This window comes from Rhinolophus sinicus, chromosome 12 (assembly GCF_057876585.1).
Source record: "Rhinolophus sinicus isolate RSI-liver-muscle chromosome 12, RSI-T2T, whole genome shotgun sequence".
Lineage (NCBI taxonomy): Eukaryota > Metazoa > Chordata > Mammalia > Chiroptera > Rhinolophidae > Rhinolophus > Rhinolophus sinicus.
In genome coordinates, this window is record NC_142512.1 from 18,345,269 (window position 1) to 18,372,682 (window position 27,414).

Sequence of the window (27,414 nt, forward strand, 5' to 3'; positions counted from 1 at the left end):
AAAGAGTGGGAGGTGGGTGAGCGCGCGCGCCGCCCGTCCGTCGTGGTTTCCTGGCTGCGCGCGGCGGTGGTGAAGTAGCTGCAGCTCTAGCAGCAGCTGCGAAGATGGCGGAGGGGTTGGAGCGTGTCCGGATCTCCGCGTCGGAGCTGCGAGGGATCCTGACCACTCTGGCTCCGCAGGCCGGGAGCAGAGGTGAATCGCGCCGCCCAGCTCCTGGGCCGGGTTTGCCCGCCCCGCCTCCCTCTCCTCTCCCTCCTCCCCGCTTGGTCCGCGGCGCTTCGGAGCCCCCGCCCCTTCCCTCAGCAGTGGGGGCGGGGGCTGAGGGCGGTCCCTTCGCCGCTTTACCAGCCCCAGGGCCTGTGTGGGGTCCCGCTCTGCCAGCTCTGGCCCCCTTCGGGAGATCCCAACCCGAATCCCTGCCTCCGCCCCCTTTCTTACCGCGAAGGTGACTGTTCCCCATTGCCCCATTCCTCTCAGACCAGCTGGTGGATTCCCAGCCGTCAGGAGACGCGGAAAGGAATGGGCTCTGGGGTCTGGTGGAGGCCTGGGTGTATCGTCCCCAGAGGAATCATCCGCAGGCCTGCTCCGTCATCTCTTTAGCGTTGGAGAGAAGGACCTAGGAAATTGAGGAAGGTTTGACAGCTTGGGACTTCCTTGCTGAACTTTTTTGCCCAAGGCAGGCTTCTGAAGGCTGCGCCACTGGAGGGATCCAGGACCTCAGAGAGTTGACTCTGCTCTGGTTTGGCCTTGGCGTATGTGGGAGCAGTTTTTAATCAGAGAGGATGCTCAACTGGCAAGTTAAAGCCTCCAGCCACACCAGGAAAGCTCCAAGGAAGATTCTAGTGTCTCACCTCTTCTTTGTTAGGCAGTGGAGTTGTGTAAAAAGGTAGCTATGCTTCTGTAGACCTGTGGCCAAAGTCTGTGAAATTGGTTTTCATTGATCTACTGAATTGGATTATTCAGGTTGTTTTCTCTCTCTGCTCTGGAAAGTAGTAGCTCTCCTTCTTCTTTCCTCCACTTCATCTAATTTCAAAGGCTGCTGAGGGTGAGCTATTCTGGAGTTAAACTGCTTTACCTTTATTCATACTTACTGAAGCAGTCTTTTAAACTTCTGATAATATTGAGGCAGTATGTTAAACTTCAGGGTTTTGTTTTTGTTTTCTGTTTTGTTACACCCATGAGTGTAAATGGAGTATATGATCTCTATTATGGGTTTGTTTACAGTGGTGTTTCTAGAACAACATTAGGATTTTCTGTAGCATTCTGTTTTGTGTACTCTGTAATCTCACTAATTCCTGTCACTTTCCCACTGAAATCTTTAGTGGCTCTTTGTAGTAGTTTCTCCGTTTAATAGATAAAGGTAACAGAAACGAAAAATAGATACTTGCTTATCTGTCATTCAGTAAGCTCGTGGAGCCTGGAGGGTGGTTTCTGAAGTCCTGTGCGCTTATTCTTCAGTGCCCCAGGCTTTGGTATTTTGACAGCATGTCACAATACTTCCATCATCTTCTAGGGAAAGCTCCCTTATAGAACTTTTTCCTTCTCATATTCCATCATCATAGTAGCAGTTAGCCTCAGTATTCTAATGATGATAGTCTGAGCAGTATTTCCTTGGAATGACTGCTGGCGTGCTGTTAGAGAGTTGGTGAGCATGAGTGAAATTGAAGATTGTGGAAGAAACTGCTTCCTGTTTGTTTCAATAGGAGGTATATGACTGGGTAATCGGTTTGCTGAAGAAAAGGATTCTCCTGGCCAAGTTCAGAAACTAGAATTGTAATGTTTTTTCTCCAGAGATGTCCCGAGCCATGCATTGTTATGCATACCTTTCTTACGCATACCTTTCTTTGTATGACAAAAGGACTTAGCCACCCTAGAAGAAGAAAAAACTAAGTGGATCCAATGGCTCTATGGTAGAGAACAGTCTAATGCTGAAATGGTTAGAAATCTTTTATTCTGACAGCAATAAGGGTAGTTTAGGGATCCAAATATAACTTGTGTAACACGTGATTTTGTTTTCCTGTTTCCCTATCCCAGGTGGAGATAGCGCTAACAATTAACACGTTGCGTACGGATCACGAGAATCTTCACGAGGGATTTAAACCCCGCTGTACGCAACATGTTAAGTTCTTAGCCATGCCAGTTCCTGAACAAATAATGTAAACTTAGTAGAATTTCTGCTGCAGAAATTTCCTTCCTTGTCCATCAATAATAGCATTTCAATATGTAATTCTTGCTTGACTTTTCTATTACATTACCAGAATGACATTTTTTCTCTTTCCCTCCACCTTTATTCTTTTCTTCTACTTTCCAACATCACAGAAAACATGAAGGAGCCCAGGCAGCGGAAAGATAACAGACGCCCAGATCTGGAAATCTATAAGCCTGGTCTTTCTCGACTAAGGAACAAACCTAAAATTAAGGAACCCTCTGGGAGTGACGAATTTAAGGATGAAATTGTTAATGACAGAGATTCTTCTGCTGTTGGAAATGGTACACAGCCCATTAAAGATATCTGCAAGGAACTGGACAACCAACAACAAAATGGTCCTATAGACCCAGAAAATATTCAGGCACAGGAGTCCTTCCCTAGGAATGTTGGGCAAGAGGATCGAAGTCTAAGAATTATCAAGCGAACAAAGAAACCTGACATGCAGATCTACCAACCCGGAAGGCGTTTGCAGACTGTTACCAAAGAATGCCGGGTAGATGAGGAAGAAATCCTCAACCAGGTAGAACAACTGAGAGTAGAGGAAAATGAGTGTAGGGGACATATGAAAGAGGAGGTTGTGAATAAACCAGACAAAAATGAGGCAGAAAAGAGCCTAAACGGTGACAGAGTAAGGGCTGCAAAGGGAGAAAAAGGAAAGAGGATTGAAAAGGGGGAGGAGATGAAGAAAGTGAACGATGACCTAGCACAGGGGAAGCCGGGTTCTGCAAAGCGCTATTCCCGCTCAGACAAACGAAGGAACCGCTACCGCACTTGCAGTACCAGCTCAGCTGGTAGCAACAACAGTGCTGAGGGGGCTGGCCTGACTGATAATGGATGCCGCCGCCGCCGCCAAGATAGGACCAAGGAGAGGCCACGACTGAAGAAGCAAGTATCTATGTCCTCAACTGATTCCTTAGATGAGGACAGAGTTGATGAGCCCGATGGGCCCAGGAGGAGCTCAGAAAGGAAGAAACATGTAGAAGGAAGTTGGTCTGGCCGTGGAGAGGGAGAGCAGAAAAACAATGGTAAAGAAAATCGAGGCACTCTTCGTGTCACTTTTGACGCAGAAACCATGAACAAAGATTCCCCTACGGTGAGATTAGCCAGGGAGGATGTGGATAGGATAAAGCCTGACAAAGGCTTGAGCATTCGGGGTAAAGGCTCTGAGAAGCAGGAGTCCAAAAACCTGAAGCAAGAACTTCGGGGTCGCGGGCGTGGCATTCTGATTCTGCCTGCCCATACTGCCCTCTCTGTCAATTCAGCCAGTTCTCCAGAGTCTGCACCTTTGGGAACTCGGCTTTTATTTGGATCTGGTAATAAGGGCTCTCGGAGTTGGGGCCGAGGAGGCACCACTCGACGATTGTGGGACCCCAACAATCCTGATCAGAAACCTGCTCTAAAGAGCCAAACTCCCCAGCTACATTTCTTGGACACTGATGATGAAATCAGCCCTACATCTTGGGGTGACTCACGCCAGGCCCAAGCATCTTACTATAAATTTCAAAACTCTGACAACCCCTATTACTACCCCCGGACGCCAGGCCCTGCTTCCCAGTATCCTTATACAGGCTACAGCCCTCTGCAGTACCCAGTGGGCCCTACCAATGGTGTGTACCCAGGGCCTTACTACCCAGGCTACCCGACTCCATCAGGACAGTACGTTTGTAGCCCTCTCCCTGCCAGCACCATGAGTCCTGAGGAGATGGAGCAGCACATGAGGAACATGCAGCAACAGGAATTACATAGGCTTCTCCGGGTGGCTGACAACCAGGAACTGCAGCTCAGCAACCTGCTCTCCAGGGACCGCATCAGTCCTGAGGGCCTGGAGAAGATGGCTCAGCTCAGGTATGGTGTGTTCCATGCAGGCTGGAGGGAAATGGGGATAAACTGGGGGTGTATAGGCTCCTATGGCTGAGGAAGGTAGAATCCTTTTAGGTAAGCCACTGGGTGTTACCTGCCTTTCATATTGATTTTGTGTGAGAGAGGCAGTTGGAAAAAGCAGAACAGAAAATTTTGTTTCTAGTCTTAGAAATGATGACGCTCCCCACTTCTTCTTTAAGAAAAAAAAAAATCTTTAAGAGAACATGGAATCTGGAAATGGAAAAGGAAAGACTTTCCAGAATGCCAAGAAATGAACAACATATAACTTGTGGTGAAGATCTTATTTCAGCTGTTAAATTTAGGTGGAGGCATATGGAGAAAAAACTACTTTCCTCGACATAACTGTCTTCAGAATGACATTCTGCTGTGCAGAATGGAAACTAGAATGAGTACTACCGTGTTTTCCCGAAAATAAGACCTAGCCGGACAATCAGCTCTAATGCATCTTTTGGAGCAAAAATTAATATAACACCGGGTCTTATAAGACCCGGTCTTACAGTAAAATATTATATAAGACACTGTTTTATGTAAGACCGGGTCTTATAGTAAAATGAGATCGGGTCTTTTATTAATTTTTGCTCCAAAAGACACATTAGAGCTGACTGTCCAGCTAGGTCTTATTTTCGGGGAAACACGATATATCTGACAGCATTTTGGATTTCCACCAGGAAGATGTTTCATTTGCAGGTAGCTCAAATCGTGGATTTAGCCTTTTATGTGGTATATTTGGAACTAGAAGTTGCATGTATTTTATTGCAGAGCTGAACTGCTGCAGCTGTATGAACGCTGTATTCTGTTAGATATTGAGTTCTCTGATAATCAGAATGTGGATCAGATCCTGTGGAAGAATGCTTTCTATCAGGTGATTGAGAAGTTCAGGCAGCTTCTCAAGGATCCGAATGTTGAGAACCCAGAACAGATTCGGAACAGACTTTTGGAGCTCTTGGATGAGGTAAACCATTATGTTTTTGCCCTCAGGATAAAGGCTTCAGCATCCTGTAGTTGTGATGGGTTTTTTATTACCCGAGATACCATGTTTTATAACAGAACATTGACAGAAAACTGTATGCTCTTTCTCGGATTTAGGTCTACCCTACCCTTGTTGCTTTCTCGAGACTGTAACTTAAAATTGGAGTTAGTTCTGAGCTTGAATGCTTTCTGAATGTCTTAGCCATGGGTAGGGGGATTGCAGAGGGTGGGGAGAAGAGTGAGCATGTGTTCTTTTCTTTAAAACCATGGAGAGGCTCATGCGATGAATTTCTCGTTAGTTGGTGGCCCCTAAATACTCCCTTTACATCAGATGGCTGAGCATTAGCAGAACTGTGAAAGGATCACTTGCCCCAGTTTCTGGTGGGTAGATTGGATCAGAACAGGCTGATTGAGCTGTATCGTTAATTTTTTTTCTTTTTATAGGGTAGTGACTTCTTTGATAGTTTGCTTCAGAAGCTGCAGGTTACTTACAAGTTCAAACTAGAGGACTACATGGACGGTCTTGCCATTCGCAGCAAGCCATTACGCAAAACAGTAAGCCAGTTTCTTTATCTTAAATTGATTCATCCTTTTAGTAAGCATCTATCTAGTGTTGGTTATGTGCTGGGCACTGTGCAGAGTGTTGAGAATACAAGAATGAAAGGTACAATCCAGTGGGGGAACAGACCCATCAAACCAATAATTATAATGTAATGTCGTAAGTACTACCATTATGGTGTATACAGAGTATTGAAGGGACAGAGGAAAGTGGATCTGATTTAGATTGATGGAGGTCAAGGAAGGCTTCTCAGAGACTGTCAAATTGAGTTTTGAAACATGACTAGGAGCTGAAGGGGCAGTTTCAGTGCAGGGCACAGTGAGAGAGAACCAGGTCTTATTGGAAAGGTGCAAGAAGCTCAGTATGCTGACATCTGTAATGTGGAGTTGGGCTGTATAGGAGGTAGAGCTAATGAAGTAGGAAGGGATAGATCAAAAACTCTTGTATGTCATGCTGAAGTATTCGGAGTTTATTCTGAAAGCAGTGAGGAGCCACTGACTGATATCCAACAAGTGGATATCATAGATTTGGTCTTATAACCAGCCACTCTGGCAAACAGTGAATTTGGGTATCAGTGGAGGTAGGGGAGTCAGGGTGTGGGCCTGAATAAGGTAGAGGTAGTGGAAGTAGAAAAGAGAAGGGATGTTGGAAAGATATAAAGGAAATAGAATTAAATTGCTGGCTGATTTGGTGTGAATGATGAGATTGGAGGCACGAGGAGTTTAGCTCATCTCCCAGTTTATGGCCAGGAGAGTGGCTAGGAAGGAAGAGGTTAGTTCAGTTTTGTCATGAGTAGGTGGAGGAGCTTGAAAATGAACAGATGGATAATCGGTCTGTCTAGAACTCAGAAGAAAGAGCTGGGCTGGTGATACGGATTCAGGTGATAATTGAAGTAGAAGTTGGGATACTGGGAAGGCTGGACAGAGAATGGGGAGGGATCAAATTTCAAGGTGGTGATGGGTAAAATTGTCAAGTGCTATAGAAGCATCACATGCTAAGATTACTGAAAAAGTGTCTACTGGATTGGATGACCTTATCACAAGTTTTTTTCATTGGAGAGGATGGAAGCCAGATTGTAGTAAATGAGAAGTGGGGCAGTAGATATAATGAGAGAGTAATATAGACTATTCTTTAAAGAATCCTGGCTATGAAGGCAAGGAGGGGAGATGGTAGTTAAAAGAGAACATAGTGTCAAGAGAAGTTTCTTTGTTCTTAAGCTGGGAAAGACTTGAGTTTATTAGTATGTTGAAAGGAAAGGGCCAGGGAAAAGGAAGAGGTTAGAAATTCATTGGAGAAAGGAGTGTGATCTATGGAGCAGAGTCTTCCTCTTGCCTTTCATCTCCTTCTGATGAATTGCTGTGCACAAGTTCTTTTACTAATCAAGTATTTATTGAGTCCCTTCTACGTGCCAGGTGCCGTTCTAGGCACGCACAATTCAGTTTGAACAAGAATACCATGATCCCAGCTCTTGGAGTTTCAAGTTTGATTAGGAGTGAGTGTAGATGTTGGATTAGTAATTGCAGATGAAATGACTCCTGCAAAGGATGTTGTTGGGGTATATACTGTGTAGAGACCTAGAGGGTCATGGAGGACTGAAGAAGTCACAGTTAAGCTGAGGTTGAAGACCTGAGACGTTAGCCAGGTGAAGGTGTCTGTGAAGATGCGAGAACTACAACATTCTATGGAGAGGGAGGAGTATATGTGAAGGTCCTAAAATAGAAAAGATCATGGTGTGTTAGGGGAACCAAGAAAAGCCACGTCTGACAGACAGAGAGTGAGGAGGCAAGTGGTGCTGAGGAGGTGAGCAAAGGCCAGGGCATCTAGGACTACGTTCTGCAGAGAGCAATAAGCCTTTGGTGGAATGTTTTTTCCTTCCTTTCATTGAGATAACAAAGTGCCTGTAGTATGGAAACATAACTAGTTTTCTTGATGCTTTATCAGTTAAATACCAAGGGTTCTTGGTGTTCATTCCTAGAGAGAATGTGTAGAATTGTCAGGATTCTGCAGGTGTATGATGTAGTGATATATAAGTTTCCTGAGGTGCACATTTGAGTTATGTGTTAGGAATCTGACGTGCAGGAGCTAGTTATTTAGCTAGTAAGTGAGCCTTCTTGGGGGTCATTATGTACTTCTCTTTGAAGCCTTGTTCTTTATTCAATGACATGGTAATTGTGTGTGGGGTGGAATGGAATATGTTATGAAGTGTTGGGTAAAGGATAACTTACTGTTTTAGGGAATTACTATTGTTTTGCAAAGGGGATATAATGCAGTAACACAGAGCAATGATATTAACAGTTTGAGGAGAGAAAGAGTATGATGGCAGGAAAAGAACAGAGTAAACAATTATCTTAATATATATGTGTCACTTTGTAGCTTGTAAAGAACAGTGGTACCTTGGTTTTTTAACGTAATCCGTTCCGGAAGACCGTTCGAGTTCTGAAACGTTCGAAAACCGAGGCATGGTTTCCCCATAGAAAGTAATGCAAAATGCATTAATCTGTTCCAGACCTTTAAAATCAACCCCTGACGCTGCAAATTTAGTGTGAATTTTACTATCTAATGATACCATAGATCCATAAAATTTACGGCATTCGTAAACCAAAATGTTTGTCATCGGGCATGTTCGAAAACCGAGGTACCACTGTATTTTTATACTTATTCCCTCCATTTACCCTATGGAATAGGTAATTTCACATTTAGATGAAGAAACCGAGTCCCGAAGAATCCCAAAGACCTACTTGAGATCACACAACTATTATATCGAGCATCAGGTCTCCTGACTCTTAGTTTCAGAATGGTATCTTCCATTTGCCTGGGATTCGAAATAAGAATGACATCCCCCTTCCTTCTTTCTCTGCCACTCTTTCTCAACAACTCTTTTTCACCATTGTTGGCTTTGGCTAGTCAAGGTTAGATTGAAAACTTTTTACTTTGTTGAGTAAATCTGCTTTGTCATTTCGACCCCATCCCTGTCCTTTGGGGTTGAAGGTAGCGTTTCTTGGGTGTGCTATTAACTGATTGTTTTTCCTGAAGGTAAAATACGCCTTGATCAGTGCCCAGCGATGTATGATTTGTCAAGGAGATATCGCTAGGTATCGGGAGCAAGCCAATGACACAGCAAACTATGGGAAAGCTCGCAGGTACTTTTGCCTCTTGTTCTCTTCCTTGTGGGTTTAAGCTAAGCCCCATTAAGAGCAGTGTACAACCTGAGCTGTCTCCCATATGGGTGTCCTACAGTTGTCCATGTTGGTCTTTGTAGGCATACTTTACCACTCCGGGGTTACGTCTAACACTCCAGCTTATGTGTTAAGTACTAAGGACTGTCAGGTGATGAATTGAGAAAGAGTTGATATGGTACTAGCATTTTTTTTTCTTACTCTTATTTCTATTCCAGTTGGTACCTGAAGGCCCAGCACATTGCTCCCAAGAATGGGCGCCCCTACAACCAGTTGGCTCTGCTGGCAGTGTATACGGTAAGAAATCCTAAGGACGGGAAGAATTTTGCAAGGCAGTATCTTAGAAATACGGATTTTGATAGCATCAGCTCCTGGAGCTAGATTTCATCCGAATACTGTAATATCCCCTTCTGTCTCCCATCCTTACGCTCCTTTGTTACTGTTACTTTTTGAGGTAAATTGTCAGTGATCCCTCACTTCAGTTGAATCTGCACTTCCTCCATTTTGACTGCACTTAAGTTCCTAGGGGAATGCTCATGCTCCAGCCAACACCACTCTGTTTGACCAAGGCTTCTGCTCTGAATCTTGACTTGCTTCCCTTTCCTATCTCATTGAACTAGGTTACTTGTTTCTAAGAAGAAAGTGAGGCTTCCTTTACCTCTCCCCCTTAAAGTCCTCAACTAGCCCTGAGTGCTCAGATCCTTGTTTCCTTTCTCCTTCCAGATCATCCCCTTATTCCTCTTAAGCTTTTCACCTAAGGAGTCTAGGCAGGAGCACAGTAAATGCCAAATCGTATCTCTCTGGATCTTACCAAGCTCCTCTAAATGTGGCTGTAACAGAGAGCCTTGGGAACTGACAGAGCTCCTAGTGAGGAAGCTGGATTGGAGGGGGAATGGTGAGGGCCAGTGGTAGGTACGAAAGGTTCAAGTTAAGAAGCAGCTAAACATGCTCATTAGCAGGAGAGTTTTCTTCATGCTATAAAATGCCCAAATAAGCAGTGTTTAAGTGAATATTTTATTCCCTTTATTCCACAAAAGATTCAAATAAATACGTAATATTTAATTATGGGTTGAAATTGTTGATTAAGAAACATGGTTTATTGATACACTTCCTTCAGAATATAGAATCTCTCTTCACTTTTTACCTTTGTCCTATTCTCTTCGTGATTTTTTTCACCCGTCTTTGTAGCTATATTTTTCTCTCCCCTTTCTCCTTATCCATCGTCTAGTTTTCCTTCTTTCTCATTTCTTGTCTTCTTTTCTAGTTTTTCTTCTTTATAATTATTGAATGATATGTTTCTTGTCAATTAGAAAATTTAATTTTTTTCCCTCAATGGCTTTAAAAAATTACAGTAAAATTCACATAATATAAAAGTAACCATTAATTATTTGTAGAATCCATTGGCATTTATTACATTAACAGTGTTGTGCAACTAACAACTCTGTCTACTTCCAAGACATTTTCATCATCCTAAAAGGAAACCCTTGTATCCATTACTCTCTATTCCTCTGGAGCCCAGCCTCTGGCAACAACTAGTCTGCTTTCTGTCTCTGGACTTAGCCTATTCTGGATGTTTCATATAAATGGAATCATACAAGATGTGACCTTTTATATCTGGCTTCTTTCATTTAGCATAAAGTTTTTGAGGTTTGTCCATTTTATAGCACATACCAATATTTCATTTTTATGGGTGAATAATATTTCACTATGGATACAACCCATTTTATTTATTCATTCATCAGTTGGATGCTTGAGTTGTTTCTACCTTTTAGCTATTGTAAACAGTGCTTTTGTGAAGTACAAGTATTTTTTGAATATGTTTTCATTTCTTTTCAGTCTGTACCTAGGAGTGGAATTGCTGAGTCATATGGTAATTCTATATTTAACTTTTTGAGAAACCACCAAACAATTATTATTTTTTAATTAAAGTTTATTGGGGTGACAATTGTTAGTAAAGTTACATAGATTTCAGGTGTGCAATTCTGTAACCACCAATCTATTATTGATAGTGGCTGCACCATTTTACATTCCCACCAGCCGTGTACCAGGGTTCTGATTTCTCCACAGTCGCTCCAACATGTTACTTTTTTTTAATGACCAACTTAGTATGAGGTAATGTCTCATTGTGGCCCCCCCCCATTAGGGACATTTTATTTTTCTTTAATTTTTTTTTTAAGTTTTTTGATTTGTTTTAGGTTTATAGAAAAATGGAGCAGAAAGTACAAAATTCCCATGTACTCCTTCAATTCCCTCAATTTTCTCTATTATCATCTTGCATCAGTATAGTACATTTGTTATAACTAATGAGCCAGTATTGATATATTATTATTAAAGTCCCTAGTTTACATTAAGATTCACTTTTACTGTTGTACATTCTGTGGGTTTGAACAAATGTTTAGTGACATGTATGCACCATTATAGTATAAAGAATAATTTCACTGCCCGGAAAATACCGTGTGTGCTACCCTCTTCTCTGTTCATCCTTCTTCCCTCCCTTGAACCTCTTGCAATCACTGCTATTTTTTCTGTCTCTATAGTTTTGCCTTTTCCAGCATGTCATATAATTGGAACCATATAGTATGTGGCCTTTTCATATTGGCTTCTTTCACTTAGCAGTATACATTTAGGGTTGATTTTGTGGCTTGATAGCTCTTTTTATTGTTGAGTAATATTCCATTTTATGGATGTACCACAGTTTGTTTATCCATTCCCCTAATCAAAGGACATCTTGACTGCTCCCAAGTTTAGCAATTATAAATAAAAATGCAGTGAACATTTGTGTGCAGGTGTTTGTGCAGACATTAAGTTTTCAACTCATTTGGGTAAATACCAAGAAGTGTGATTGCTAGGTCATATGGTAAGAGTATATGTATGTAGTTTGGGAAGAAACTGCCAAACTGTTTTCCAAAGTGGCTGTACCATTCTGCATTCCCACCAGTAGTGGATGAGAGCTCCTGTTACTCTCCATCCTTGCCAGCATTTGGTGGTGTCAGCATTTTGGATTTTGGTCATTCTAATAGGTGTGTATCTTGTTTTAATTGAATTTCCCTAATGACATATGATATGGAACATCTTTCCATTTGCTTATTTGCCATCTGTGTGTCTTCTCTGGTGCGGTGTCTGTTTAGATCTTTTGCTCGTTTTTAAATTGCGTTGTTTTCTTGTTGAATTTTAAGATTTCATGTGTTTCGGATACCAGTTCTTTATCAGATATGTGTTTTGCAAATATTTTCTCTGTGGCTTGTCTTTTTATTTTCTTAGCAGTGTTTTTCACACAGCAGAAGTTTTTTAATTTCAATGAAATCTAACTTACCAACTTTTTCTTTTATGGATCGTTCTTTTGCTGTTGAGTTTAAGAAGTCATTGCCAAACCCACGCTTACCTAGATTTTCTCCTGTGTTAGCTTCTAGGAGTTGTATTATTTTGCATTTTACATTTAATTCTGTGTTCCATTTTGAGTTAATTTTTATGGAAGGTGTAAGGTCTTTGTATAGATTCATGGTTTTGTATGTGGGTGTCCAGTTGTTCCAACACCAACTGTTGAAAAGATTATCCTTTCTCCATAGAATTGCCTTTGCTCCTTTGTCAAAGATCTGCTGACTATTTATGTGGGTTTATTTCTGGACTCTCTGTTCTGTTCCATTGATCTATTTGTCTATTTTTAGGCCAGTACAACACTTTCTTAATTACTATAGCTTTACAGTAAGTCTTGAAGTCAGATAGTGTCCGTCTTCCAACTTTGTTCTTCTCCTTCAATGTTGTGTAGGCTGTTCTGGATCTTTTGCCTTTTCTATATAAACTTTAAAATCAGTTTGTTGGTACCTATAAATTTAGTGAGTGTGAGATGGTACCTCATTGTGGTTTTGATTTGTATTTCCCTAGTGACGAATGATGTTGAGCATCTTTTCATATGCTTATTAGCCATTTGGAAAAATGTCTATTCAAGTCCTTTATCCTTTTTTTCTAATTAAATTCTTTGATTGTAAAATACACATAAAATGAAATTTACTATCTTACCCATTTTTCAGTAGTGTTAAGTGTACTCATATTGTCATGTAACCAATCTCCAGAACTTTCCTCGTCTTACAAAACTGAAAGTCTGTACCCATTGAAACAACAATTCTCCATTCTCCCCTTCTTCCAGCCACTGACAACCACCCTTCTACTTTCTGTCTCCACGAATGTGCCTACTCTACATACCTAATATAAGTGGAATCATACAGTGTTTACTTTTTTCTGACTGGCTTATTTTTTCACTTAAAATTATATCTCAAGGTTCATTCATGTTACAGCTTGTATTAGAATTTCCTCCTTCTTAAGGCCAAATGATATTCAATTGTATGTATATACCACATTTTGTTTATCCATTTATCTCTCAGTGGACACGTCCACCTTTAGGCCATTATGCTGCTGTGAGCATGATTGTACAAAAACTTCTTCAAGGTCCTGCTTTCAGTTCTTTTGGGTATATACCCATAAGGGGGATTTCTGGATCATGTGGTAATTCGATTTTCAGTTTTTCTGAGGAGAGCTCCCATTTCTTCATCTTTAAAATGGGACTAATAATTATGGGTGGTATCCTTAGGTTTAGAGATATTATCTATGAAGGGCTTATCACTTTCCTCATATTTAATTATGATTAATCAATGATGTTGACCTTGTTATTTATAATTTTTAAAAATAATTAGTAAGTAAGTTGAACATTTTCTTTCTCTAAAAACAAAACATAATTGGCTTTTATATTTTATGAGGCTCTATATTCTTTTTCCCTCTGGTGAGTACTTGGCTCTTAGAGTATCTCTGTAAGGTATATAGTACTTTGCAAGAAGAGATCTGTGATATAATTGCCATGGTTTCCTCAATGGGTAGCATTCTGGTTTTCTTATGGAATTCCTCACAGCTTGGGGCACTGGTTGGGAGAGATAGTAGGGTTTCTTGGGTCAGCTGACTTAGCCTGGGAGTCAGGAAGAGAATTGGTTGACAGTGTGTGTCTGGCCTCTTTCCACAGAGGAGGAAGCTTGATGCTGTGTATTATTATATGCGCAGTTTAGCTGCCAGCAACCCTATCCTGACTGCCAAGGAGAGTCTCATGAGCTTATTTGAAGAGACCAAACGAAAGGTGAGTGGGAATGCAGGCAGAATCACTCCTTCCCAGAGGAATGTTTCTCGTAGTGCTTCTGTGTCCTTAAGGGAACGACTAATAATGTCCTCAGGGGGTCCCATCAGGCTTGCTGAGGGTAGTCATTCAGTCCCTGTGTAGAACCACTCATTTTTGGGAGAGCTCTCGGGGGCCCTTGAGTGTACATATATGTTCCATAGCATCTAGTTTACAGAATTAATAACTTTTACCAGACAAAGCAGATGATACTCTGCTACCATGTAACTGTGGGAAAGTCTTTATTTTTTACAGTCCTTGGGCAACAAACTCAGTTGAGGTGAGCGCTTCTCTTTATTAACTGAATCCCAGGAGAGTCTGAGCTTTTATGTTTGTATGTTATACAGGCAGAACAGATGGAAAAAAAGCAACATGAAGAATTGGAACTGAGCCCTGACCAATGGCGGAAAGGAAAGAAGTCTACTTTCCGGCATGTTGGAGATGACACTACTCGCCTGGAGATCTGGATTCATCCATCTCATCCCCGGTCCTCTCAGGGCACTGAGTCTGGGAAGGATTCTGAGCAGGAGAATGGGCTGGGCAGCCTGAGCCCCAGTGATGTAAGTTCCTGAGGGTGCTGTTACGAGCAAGACTAGCAAAGTACCTGTGGATACGTGTACAGTGCTCTGGTACATGCAGCTATGAGGCGCGTCATAGTCGTTTCCCAATAATGACAGGGAAGGGAAATCACTCGGGCTCCTGGATGTTCTTCTGGTCCATCCCCTCCACCTACACTTCTTTATCTTCATTGTGCGCTTCCATCTCTCACCACTATGTGGCACTGTAGAATTTAGTAAAAGTAGTTTCTGAATGAAGATTTACTTCGTAAAATAGTGCTGCTTTGGGTTTGGAGTTACCAATATGGTGCTTTAAGATTCTGTGTGGGATTTGGTGAAGCTAGGGAGAGAGAACATAGTATTGGGAGGACTGTAAATGCTGGTTCATTGTGCCTTGAGAGTAAAATTCATAGTGGAGTGAGTGGTGGGATAAGCTAGCACCAGCTCTTGAGGGGTCATGCAATAAATCATTTGATCTTTATGCTGAAAGTAGGAGGGAGCTATTGAATGCTTTAAAGAGTGAAATAACATGTCAGATATGTATTTTAGAAATGTAATTCTGGCTGCTTGTGAAAAATTTGGAGAAGAGTAAGACGAGAAATAAGAAGAGTAGGAGGGTGCTACAGTAATCCAAGATGTAAAAAGCACCTGAACCAGGAAGTGGCTTTGGAGAGGAGGAGAAGTGAACAGATACAAGGTGTTTTAAGGAGGTAGAATCCAAAGGATTCGATTGGACATGGGGAGCTGAGGGAGAAGACAGAGTCAAAAGTAGCACCTGGGTTACTGGCTTAGAAACTGGGTGGATGATGGTCCATTCCCTGAGATAAGGAATAAAGTTGGTTGGTTTTAGTGGAGTTGGTTTTAGGAGAAAGATGATGAGTTTAGTTTTAGACACGTTGGAAATTCTATAGGACATTGAAGTGGAGAGTTTTAGAGGCTAACAGATACCGTAAGCTGAGGAAAGTGGTCTGGGTCAGAGATGAAGATACGTATTTGAAGACATCCTCTTACAGATGATAATGAAGTCACGAGAGTTAATTCAGTTATTCAAGGAGAAAGCACAGAATAATAAACAGGTGAAGAGCTAAGAAAGAAAGGAGATAGATGGCAGGGAAAGGTCCTTGCAGAGGATGGGAATGGAATAGGATCCAGAGCACAAGTGAAGTGATTAGCCTGAACGAGGGTGCATGATCCCTATTTTCTAATGCTTGAGAGAAAGGAGGAATAGGTAATTGGGGATGCAGGGAAGTTTGTGAGTGTTGTAGGAGTACGATGAGGGACGGCCTTTTTGATGTTTTCTATTTTCTCTTTGAAATTGGAGGCATGATTTTCTGCTAAGAATGAGTCAGTGGTGGGATAGGAGAACTTGTCCTATGTGGTTTAATTTAAAATTTCCTTTTATCTTCCTGTATTTTTAGTCTTTAGCTGTTTTCTGAATGACTTATGAAGTAGTTATTGCTTATAAATGAAACTGTCAACTTTCTATGTGCTGTGGTGTGCATGGGGCCCCAACATGTTAAGGTGCTTCTGAGGAGTTGCTGCTGTAGTAGAATCCTTCACTGCTGCCCTCTTCTAGTTTGAGTATTACAGTTGCTGGAAACCTATCTGAAAAAGAGATAAATTGTTCTATTGGATTATCCCCACTATCTAACAATCTTTAAAATGAAAGCAATAATGACAGTGTGAGGAAGCATTTTATTGCTTTCTTTGGCGTTGGCCTTACAGTTGGGGAGTATCCCTCATAAAGGTCCTAACTAATCTTTTATAGATCTCTTTCTTCTATGAGGTGTTTATTTATTTACTTAAGTTCTGGTTTTTTGTTTTTGTTTTTGTTTTTAATTGGGGAACAGTGTGTTTCTCTCCAGGGCCCATCAGCTCCAAGTCGTTGTCCTTCAATCTTAGTTGCAGGGGGCGCAGCCCACCATCCCATGCGGGAATTGAGCCAGCAACCTTGTTGAGAGCTCGCGCTCTAACCAACTGAGCCATCCGGCCGCCCCTATTTATTTTTTAAGTAGTGTGTTCTTAAGTTTGTGTGTTTATTCTTATTTCCATCTCAGAGAAGGCATTTTTAGCATGTGAACTATCATTGGGTCAATTACAATTTTATTAATTATTTTATTTTTAATTATACAAATAACATAGGAATATATGTTTAGTAAAAATTTCAAATAATTACAGATGTATGTAAAGTAAAATGTGGTGATTTTTTTTCTAAACTATTTGTGAAGCTTTTTATATATTTTCAGCCTATACATAATCCTTAGGTAATTCCTTCCCTTCATTTCTTTTAAATTTACATCTGTGAGTTTGGGGTTTAGCTCTAGACTACCAGCACTTGAGGAAGAAGTCTGCAGTTTCATAGCTCTTTGTTTATCCAGTCAGGAAAGCACACTGCCTTTTTTACCTGCTTTCTCAGGCCCAAGTCAGCTTCCCATACATATATATATATATATATATATATATATATATATATATATATATATATATATATGGATATATATGGATATATATGGATATATATGGATATATGGATATATGGATGTATATAGATGTATATATACATACACATATGTGTATGTATATAGATGTATATATATGTATATATGTATATATATATATTTTTTAATAAGAACTCAGCTTGCTTTCTCTGTTCTTGGAACATACAGTTGATGAGAGTGGGGATTTATTCACATATGTTTACGTGATTAGGCGTTGGGGATACAGAGATGAAAACTACAAAAAAATGTTCTTTAACCTCAGGGAGCACTCAGTCATATGGGGAAGACAGAAACATAAATAATGTGATTATAATGCAGTGTGCCACGTGCTGTGATAAAGGTAAACATGAGAGGCTGCGGGAGCACGCAGTTAGCACACCTAATCCAGGCAGAGTTAGGGAAGGCTGGGATGAGGAGGCATTTTGCAGCTGAAGGATGACGTAAGGGCATTTCCATTCCGAGGCATGAAAGTTTGAAAGAGGCGTGAAGGCTTAGGAAACTAGTTCGTATGGCTGGAGGCTAGGATGTGAGAAGTGCTCTTGCTAGAGCCTTGAGTCATCCTTTACCCCTTCCTTCCCTGTACCCCCACATCCAGTCAATACCAAGAGCTGTTGAATCTGCCTCCTGAACATCATTTGACTCCATCTTCTTTTCTGTTTCCACTGCCACCATCCTAGCCCACGCCATCATCATTCAGTAATCCACGGACTATTGAAAGAAGGTCCCAATGGCCTTTGCACATTTATTTCTGCTCCTCATTAGGCCTTTCTTTTTAGACAGTAACCCAAATGAGCTTCAAATTACACATTTCTGATCATGTCACTTCCCTACTTTAAAGTCTTTAGTTGTTTCTGTTGGCTCGTACAGTCAGGTCCAGAATCCTTAACATAGTCTCAGGGCCCCACATGGTTTGGCCCCTGCTACTGCTAACCTTTTATCTCTCTTCCCCTCTTTGTTGTTCTCTGGCTGTACTGGCTTCTTCCTTGAAGGGCCTGGGCTCTTTTCTGGCCGTTTGGCTGTTGCACATTCTCTCTGCTTGCAGTACTCTTCTCTCTTTATCCAGTCCCATTCTTAGCCTTAAATTTTCAACCTAAATCTCACTTGCTTCTTCCCGGGAAACTTCCTGATCCCTGAGCCTGGCTATTTTCCCTCTGTAATATCACATTTCTTATTAAGTAATTTTAGGTGCACTTCTGTTGTAGTTAGTTAAGATCTCTCCTTGCTAGAGTCACAGCTCTGTGAGGGTAGGATTCATATCTAGTTGTTCACTGCTTTACCCCCAGTGCCTGCATATAGAAGATTCTAAATAAATCTTAGTTGAATATATAAATGAGGGGAGGAACAGTGGGGGATGAGGCTGGAGAAGATAGGAGGGGGCCAGAGCCTCATACATATTGAGAAGTTTGCATTCAAGCATTGAAGAGTGTAAGCAGGGGGTTCGCATAATTGTGTAATCACTTTCTAGTCTTTCTAGTATTGGAAAGATTTTTTGTTTTTTTAAATGGAATTTTTTAAATTGCAAAAGTAACCCCAATTCATTATATCTAAATCAAACAAAAATGTACTTAAAGTTTAGAGTGAGAGTTGCTTGTATTCTTGCGTTCAGAGACACCACTGTTAACTATTTGATGGAGGTCCTTGCGGACCTTTTTGTAAGCATTTGTAAGTGTGTATTTATGCATACATGCCTACAGACACATGAAATATATTTTTTAACAAAAATGGGATTATACTATATATACCAATCTGCAGTTTTGCTTTTTTACATTATTAGTTGGACATACAGTCTATATATATGTCTTCTGCTGTAACATAACACATTTCTAAAAATCACTGTGCTATGCAAAATCACACAATAAAAACCACAGAGCTTATGAGAAAAATGGGGTTAGGAGAGCAACACTCAAAAATTTCCACAGTGTCATATTAAAAAAAAAAGCTATGAACCTAATAAAACAGTCGTACAATTTTATACATGTCCATTGGTTAAGAAATAACATAAATACTGTCTTGAAAAAAACATGAAGTTTGCCCGTAGAAGTGGGATTCAGAGGGTTGCAGCTTGTGAGTTATTGTGAAGTGGTGGAAGCACTTCGTTATTATTTGATACTGGATGGGCAGGTTTAATACCAGATGTGGACAGGTGTGGCTCAGGACACGGGTTCACATGTGAACTGTGGTAGCTGGTAAATGAGTGTTTTATGTATTCCTATGCGGCTCAGTTCAGCTGGGTGCAGTTTTCTGTGTTCACCTGGTGTTTCTCATGAACAAAATCATACATAAATGTAAAATTTGTGTTGTGCTCATATTATTCCCTAATATGGTCACAATGGAACAAATTCTCAATTTCAAAACATTATTGTAAAACTGACTGTTTTTCCACTAAGAATACCTTTTCTTAGTACATTCTTAATATGGCTGCATGATATACCATTATAAAGATGTATGTCATTTATTTAACTTATGTGTGTAATTTAAATATTTGCTGTGCATTGCTTGTTCATTTCAGTTGTCCTTTTTGGGTGATTAGCCTTAATAGGAATTGCTCCTTTGACAACTCCCAGAGAGTTTCTAGCACAAACTACTAAAATTCAGATCCATGAATAAGAAACAGAATGTTTGGCTTCAGATGGTTGTTAGTAGTGATAGTAAATTCCCAACTAGTTTGTTCTCCCTTTGCCAAGCATGGGCTTTGGATCTCTCTCTGAATGGCTGCAGGAAGTTAGCTTGTGGGTTGTTGGTTTTCAGCCTTGAGATGTGGTTTGGGTTGAACATGCAACCTGGAGAGGGACTGCCAACCTCAACTGTTAAGTGACCTCCTCTTAAACTGTTAAGACTCCCATTTAAACTCTACCCCTGCCAGATAGGCCACTCAAATTCAATGTCACCAGAGTTCCAGGCATTCTTTATTTCTCCCCCACCCCCATACCCCCCCCACCCCAGTCCAAGCCGTTGTTTCTCAGTCTAGTTGTGTAGGACACAGCTCCCTGGCCCATGCTGGTGTTATGAGCCTTGCGCTCCCCCCTCCCCCCCGGCTGAGGCAGTCGGTTGCCAGTCATTGGTCGGCAGCTCACAACAGCTCATGGCAGCACACAGTAGCCGGCAGCAGCACACAGCAGCCTGCCGGCAGCTCACTCCGACCTCCGGCTGCTCACGGCAGCCCAGCTCCAGGGAGAGCTGTTCACATTCTTAGCTGTAGAGGGCACAGCTCACTGGCCCATGTGGGAATCGAACCAGCAACCTCGGCATTGGGAACATGGGGCTCCCACCACCTGAGCCAGAGGGCCAGCTGCATTCTTTATTTCATGGATGTGCCTTCTGCTATGCTTAGCTCCCTTTAGCAATCAGAAAAGGGTACTGCTTAGCAAATGAATTGTTGCTGGTAGTCAATGAGTTATTTAAGGATATTAAATTATAGCATCAGAAAAATAACTTTCACACTGAAAGGTGAAGGTCTCTGATGGAACTGCTGAGGATTTTTTCAGACTTGATTGCTTTATTAGCATCTTGAATAGAATGTCACACATATCTGTCTATTGGGGAGAAATGAGCAAATGAGAATGGGAGCTGTTGATAAATATTTGTCTCTCCAACTTTAATTAGAGTTCTCATGTTCTGGCATGATTTGATTTAGTATTCCCAGCATTTTCCCCAACTGACTATGACTATTGTACCTTCAATACGCTTGGTGCTATGTGTAGAAAATATATCTTTAGACAAGTGAAATGTCATTGTACATTTGGCCAAGCTCTTGCCAAACCTTCCTTCTTTTTGGCCCTTCTCTGTTTAGGGGTTCATACGAGACTGTACATCACTCAGTAGCTTCTAATATCTATTATTTGGCTTTTCCTTGTTAGAATTTCTCAAACTTTATTTCACCCACCAAATGATATTGTTTGCCTTGGCCTTTTCCTTTTGTTCCTCGTCCTTCTGTCACATTCCATTCTTTATTTCTTTGCATAGTATCTCTTTTCAGGACTTGTTCAGGTCCTGAATTTGGTGCCATTACCCCTGAGTTTTTGGAGTAGAAGTGACCCATGTCCAGTGCTTAACCAGACTAAAGTATAGTTTACCTGTCCTATTGTGCCAGGATTGTAAGGATGAAGATGCCATTGGTATTTCCTTTAAAAACTTAGCGTCTAGTGCATGGGTCAGCAAGCCTTTTATATAAAAGGCCAGATATTAAATATTTTAGGCTTTGCGGGTCACGTGGTCTCTGTCACAAGTGCTCAACTCTGCTGTTGTGGCTGTAAAGTAGCTGTAGACCGTACATAAATGAATGAGTATGGCTGTGTTCCAGTAAAACTATTTACGAAGACAGGTGGCAGGCTGCATTTGGCCCATGGGCCTAGTTTGCGAGTCTCTGGTCTAGTGGAAGGAACAGCTACATAAACAGAATGTTTCAGTATCAAGTTGATTATTGTTATTTGCAGCACTTATGTTCTATAAAGTTGCCACGGACACTGAATTAGTGAATATTGAACCATTGCTCCTAAGGAAAATACAGGGTTAGGTTCCTGTGAGCCTCTGGTTATAAGAATTTCATCAACTGACCAATACATCACCTTGTTTTAGTTTAAAGACACATTATTTAATATTATTGTTAATTAACATTGAACTCATGGCCAACAGCACTCAGTCGTGCCCAAACAAAACTTACCCAACACACGTTTTCTCCATAAGACACATCACAGCCTTCTTGTGCTTAGGAACGCTCGGCAGCTCTTCAGCTCTGCATTTGGGGGCCATTTTAATCAGCGAAATTACCTACACAAAGTACAAAAGTGTGAAAAATGGGGCACCAAATAGACCATGGGAAGGATTCTTGTCTGTTGTGTGAGAGCTTGAACAAGAAGTCGAAGAGGCATCCGTTTGACCTCAGCTGGGAACATGAGTATTGGACAACTCAAACGTTTTTGCCACTCTGCATGTCCACAGATGACTGCAAAAACACCATGCGTATTCATTTTGGTGTTACTATTAAGTTTTAGCGAGGAGGTGAATTCACAGATAGGAAATCCACAAACAATGAGAGTCCTCATTGTTTGTGGATTCCGTATCTGTGAATTCACCTGCATTGTGGAAAATGTTGTGAGGGAGGGATGTGTGGGTACCATGGAAGCACAGAGAAGGGCACTTGGTCCAATCTTGGCCGAGGCGTGGGTTATGAGGAGGAAAAGGAGAACAAATTCAGAAGGCTTCCTGGAAAAGTAAACTGAGCAGAGTGAGAAGAGAGTGTTTCAAGGAGAAGGAACAGCATGAGCAAAGATGGAGGAGGTATGACACAGCAGACGGTTTGCAGGGTGTCTAAACCTGTGGTCATTTGGAGGAGGATGTGAGAAAGTTGGAGTGGTAGAGAGACGGAGCGTCCACAGGAAGAGCTTTCTCATTTGGTGCTTGATATACGTGGGTGATGGTCAGTGGGCTGGCCCATATAATGTACTTCTGGATTCTGGAAATAATGTTTCTGGAATTCCTGATTGTTTATTGTCATGTCTGTATTGTTAATTCAACAAAAGCAATACTGTTCCATTCATTAAATTTGGTAGGGTGGCAGTTGACTGAATTTTTTGCCCCATAGTTTGCTGATTAAAATTTGAGGGCAACTCTTTTAGACAGTGCGTTAGGCATTCTGAACTCAAACGTGTAGAAGATACTAGTATCTCTTTGAGTCTTGGTTGTTGGAGGAAATTGCCAATGGCTTTGATTAAGTAGGGCAAAGCTTTTTTCGTTTTGATATTTTTATGTGCTTCCACGGTAACTTCCTTTAAAAATGTCACCAAAGTGGGTTATTGCAATCCAGTTTTTTAAGAGGTATTGAGTTGTTTCTCAGAGATTCTGTTTAACATTGGCAAGTCCCCCCAAACAGGCCTGACTTTGGGCACAGGGAAGTGTCTTAATCATTGAGCCATAGGTGTTTTGCTGGGATTCATGTCACATTGTCATTGGTATTGACCCAGGGACTAGTTAGCAGTATGTCCTGCTACCAGGCTGGCTCACTCTTTGTGTGCTATCCAATAGTGAGCCTGAGGAATCTGAAGGTATCACTTCTGTTTCCTAATGAAATTTGTGCTTCTGGGAATTGAGATCTACGTACAGAGCTCTGGGACAGATTCTTTCCTTAGCATCTGTTGCAACCAAGCTTGATGGAAAGTGAGAAGTTATACTGCTTACGTGTGTGAACTGAAAAACTTCCGACTATGTTTTGGTAAAGTCTGGATGCCACCCACCAAATCTGTTAGTTAGAAATCAACTTTTCTTGTCTCGTAGTTCTCCCTACCTACCCCTCCCCTCCGGCTTTTTAGTAGGTACCTGAAATCGTTGGCAGAGTGAGAACCTTGTCTCCTTGGATTTGGGAATCATGTTTTCTGCCTGAAATTTTGCATGCTGCCCCTGCCTAAATCTCTCGTGTCCATGTTTCCATGGTTGGTTTTTTTCTTCGAGGCTCTACTATAAGTTGAGAATGATGATTTTCTTTCTGACTCTGAATACTTGGCTCTATGAAGCTGGATAATATATGAGTATAAATTTTTTTCTTGCATTTCATCAAGAGTCCAGCAAAGTAAACATGCCAACAAAGGAGCACAGCTTCACTGTGGGAAACCCAGGTCAGGTGGCCTGTAGCATAGAGCTTACACGTGCTCAACTTGTTTTATTTGCTTGAAGGCTTTTTTTATTTTTAAGTGTGTTATACATGTGGCATTTTCTTCAGACCCATCATTTGTCGTGTGTTTCAATGCCCCTTGCATGGTTTGTGCACCTGAGCTGCTGCTGCTGCCGCCACGACCACTGTGGTGAAAAGAAAGCTGTGAAGTGTGGGTGGTACACAGTTAATGCCTTCACCTTACCCTCGCTCCTTCCCACCCCCTGCCCCGTGAACACAATTATAGGTCAAAGCATGGTTTCACAAGGCCTGTTTCCTTAGGCAAGATGATTTGCCTTGTACTGGAGTGAGTTCCAGTTGCTAGAGTTGTATCAGGAAACTTTAGGTTGGCAGTTGTGGAACTAGTGCCATGATGAAGCTCAAAAAAGCTTTTGACCCAATTTTCTTTGGATGACATAAGCATTGATTTAATCCATGGTGATAGAGAAGAAGTGAGTCTCTGTGCTAGTAGGTAAATGGTTTTTCTGTGGTGAGTCCATTATTTCATTGCCCAATAATTATATAATCATAGCAGAGAAAATGAGCTTAATTTTTTGGCCTGATGAATGTAAAAATTCCGTATCTGTAAGGTGAGTACCATGCAGTTTGTCAGGGTTGCTGTGGGGATTATATTAACTTCGTGTCATTCATATTGCCCGTTGCTTCTGTAAAGTAGTTTGCGGTCTGTACCTTTCATGTCATATTCTTTCACCCTGGAAGCTGTTTGAAAGTATTCTGTGAACTGAGATTTGGCAACGTGTAATGACAGGAGTTCATAATAGCCTCTTTCTATAGGAAGGGGCTACAGATTGGCTTTCTTGTTTCTTAGACCGTTAGAAACAGCTTGGTGAGATTTCTCTCAAAGATAGTCAGGACCAGGCCTGGGTTTTTCAGCTCTTGCTAATGTGAAATGTCGTGTGAGGAGCAGCCCCTAACAGGCAAGGACGGGGCTGCTTGCCAGGATGACTGCTGGACTCTTGGGCTGGTGTCTTTCTTTGTCTCTTTGTGGTTGGCAGTGAGTGGAAGTTCTCAAAGTACATTGGCCCTACCTACAAACCTTAACGCCACACATGACCTCGGTCACCAAACCACTTCAGGGCTTTATTTTTATCCTGGCCGTTTCGTTTCAAGATGTGAGGTTGGTTTCTTTCCTCTAACAGAGCAAATTTCTCTGAGGGAAGAAACAGAGTGCCAGGGTGCAGTTGAGGCTGGTTAAACACCAAAACCACACTCTTCGTCTTTCTGGGCTTGAGACGTGACATAAGCCATGCTACAAACACCAGCTTCCACACTGTGAGGAAACCTTGTCAGATACTCATTTATTTTTTGTGTTTGTATTTTTAGATAAATAAAATGAGGAGGAAGAAGAGACGTACCTGCCCATTCTGCTTTAGCCAGAAATCTAATTCCAAGAATGGACACTTTCTTAAAATCCAGTATTTCCCAGCTTAAGGTTTTTCATCTTCCCCAAGGGTGTTGATGAGAACTCTCACAACTCACCAGGTCTCAGGAAACCAGATTACCAACATATCCTGTTCGCGTGCATGTGTGTACTCTGTGTTACCCACAGGCCACTTTCCACCTCACGTGACCTTTAGTTACCATCCGGAAAGTCAGGACCCAGATACCAGTCAGAATTTCCAGGCTTTGGTTTGATTTAGACATTTTAGAAAATGTTACCAGTAGTAATTTTAAAGAGAGTTTTTGAGTGGCACAAGTGGTGAATAGGAAGTGATCTCCTGAAGGGAGAGGGAAAGACAGTGCCTATGTTCTTTCCAGTAACGGGTTTGAAAATGAACATTCGGAAGAAAATTTGCAACTGGAATGCACTGAGGAAAGGAAATGAGAAAACTATTTAATTGATTAAAAGTCAAGTACATGTCCCAATTCTTAGGTTTTAAGGCTAAATTCTGAAGCTCTTACTGTATTATTTTAAATTGTAGTATACATTATTGGAGTTGTTTATAACATGCTCCATCACATTTAATTTTAATCAACATCTCAATATAAACAGACTGTAATGAGTCAGGTAATACTCTAGAACAGGGGTAGATGAAGTCTGCCAGTGGCCTGTAAGCTAAGAATGGTTTATTACATTCTTACATACGGAGTTGTTTAAAAAGCAGAACATGTGACAGAGATTATATGTGGCCCACAAGGCTTGCACTGTTTACTGCCTGAGCCTTTACAGAAAGCTTACCCACCACTGCTCTAGAAGCTGGGAAGGGTGAAGGCAGTTAACGTGGAGGTCCTTCATTTAGGACATTAATTGTTAACGAGGGTGTTTTGCCTTTTGGGGGGACAGTCCTTCATTTTGTGGACCTGTTACCGCAGGATGTTTAGCATTCCTGGCCCCTCCCACTAGATGCCAGTAGTGGCTCACACATATTTCCAAGCACTTCCTGGGAGGGGCGGTACAATTCTGGTTGAGAAATACCAAATAAGAAACTTGATGAGATCAGAAACACCTTGTTAAGATTTCCTCCTTCATATCCTCTCAGTCGGACAGAGTTGGGATTTGGCTCTTCATGGCGTAGGGATCAACCATAATGAGAGAATTCGAGTAGCTAGTGGCATATGGCAAATTTTCAGTAGGGTAGAATGAAACGCTTTTGAGGAGACCACTTAATGAGCCTGTTTGTTGCTTGTTCCCCCATTTCAGGAATTGTTGAGATTGATGAAAGGTTTGTGTTGATGTTGCCCATGCTTTGAAAAGCATGTTCGTCTCTTTGTGAGAGGAAGAGTGGCCATCTCTGGCCTTAATGTCCAGATGATTTTGAGATCTGTGGGAATCCGTATGGTTTACTTACTTGAGAGACTTGTTCAAAGCCAATGTAAAGATGTAGTTTTGGCATCTCATGAATAACCTGATATCCAGAATTAAGCCAGAACTCTGGGGCTAGAGAATTTTCCAGCCTGGGAGAGTTGACTGAGAAAAGTCCTCCTTTGGCTCCTCACCAAGTTAGACAAGGGAGCAATCAGCTGCTGAGTTCCAGCCAACTGGAATGTATGTAAGGGTGTACTATAATATAAATCGTCCCTTAGGATCCGGCTCCTAGTCTGTGAAGAGCCTTCCAAATCAGAGTGAGCCCCATCCACTGGATCCTTGTTTAATCTGCAGCTGCTATAGGAAGGAGTAGAGTAGTGAGGTGATGTTTCTGTGGGAGCAGCTCACTTTATGTAGTAACGTACTGCCTGTTGTGTGGGGTAAGAGACTGCACCGACCTTTTTGTTTTCCCCATGTTGCCTCTCTCACCAATTTCCTAGACTGGTTTTTGTGTCTGACCGTACTCTTGGGGGAGATGTATTTGTAATTCTATCATTCTGCAATCCCTCTCTACTCTTAAAGGTTCCACAGTTTTATCTGCCTACTTTCACTGTCTTGGATGTGATGTTTGGGCTCAGACAGAGAATATGAAATAGTTGTTTTCTTGGCTCATGATCTTCCCCCAGTCGGCAGACTATTTGTTTGGCTCCAGGGGGAAACTCCGGGTTTTTCCCCATCTTGGAAGCCTTTCATTTTACTCATAAATATTTAATATTGAAGTTACTGCTCAGTTTTGTTTTCCTGAGTATTATTATATAGACGCTCTAGACCAGAAGGAGCTTAAAATACTTTCGAGACGCCTTCTGATGCTTGAGTATAAAATGTATTTACCACACATTTTTATTCTTAAGAGCTTCAGTAATTTTTCCAGTTGTTTGTCTTCCATCTATCCATTGATCCAAAAATTTATTGAGCATGTGCCATAGGAATCACTAGGCAT

The 27,414-nt window shown here is 41.5% G+C and overlaps 1 protein-coding gene across 3 annotated transcripts in view; it reads left to right on the plus strand.

Annotated features, from left to right (window-relative positions):
- Positions 1-59: 59 nt before the first annotated feature.
- Positions 60-27,414, plus strand: part of SMG6 (SMG6 nonsense mediated mRNA decay factor) — a 189,164-nt gene continuing 161,809 nt past the window's right edge. Inside the window, exons 1-8 of one of the 3 annotated variants that reach the window (XM_019755458.3) lie at positions 60-192; positions 2,320-4,054; positions 4,850-5,042; positions 5,504-5,614; positions 8,652-8,758; positions 9,013-9,091; positions 13,803-13,913; positions 14,297-14,509. In XM_019755458.3, coding sequence (XP_019611017.2) covers positions 105-192; positions 2,320-4,054; positions 4,850-5,042; positions 5,504-5,614; positions 8,652-8,758; positions 9,013-9,091; positions 13,803-13,913; positions 14,297-14,509 — 2,637 coding nt within the window. In that variant the 5' untranslated portion in view covers positions 60-104. Of the gene's footprint in view, positions 193-304; positions 887-2,319; positions 4,055-4,849; positions 5,043-5,503; positions 5,615-8,651; positions 8,759-9,012; positions 9,092-13,802; positions 13,914-14,296; positions 14,510-27,414 lie in introns of those variants that run through there. The other 2 variants (XM_019755460.3, XM_019755461.3) reach the window with 2 other exon arrangements.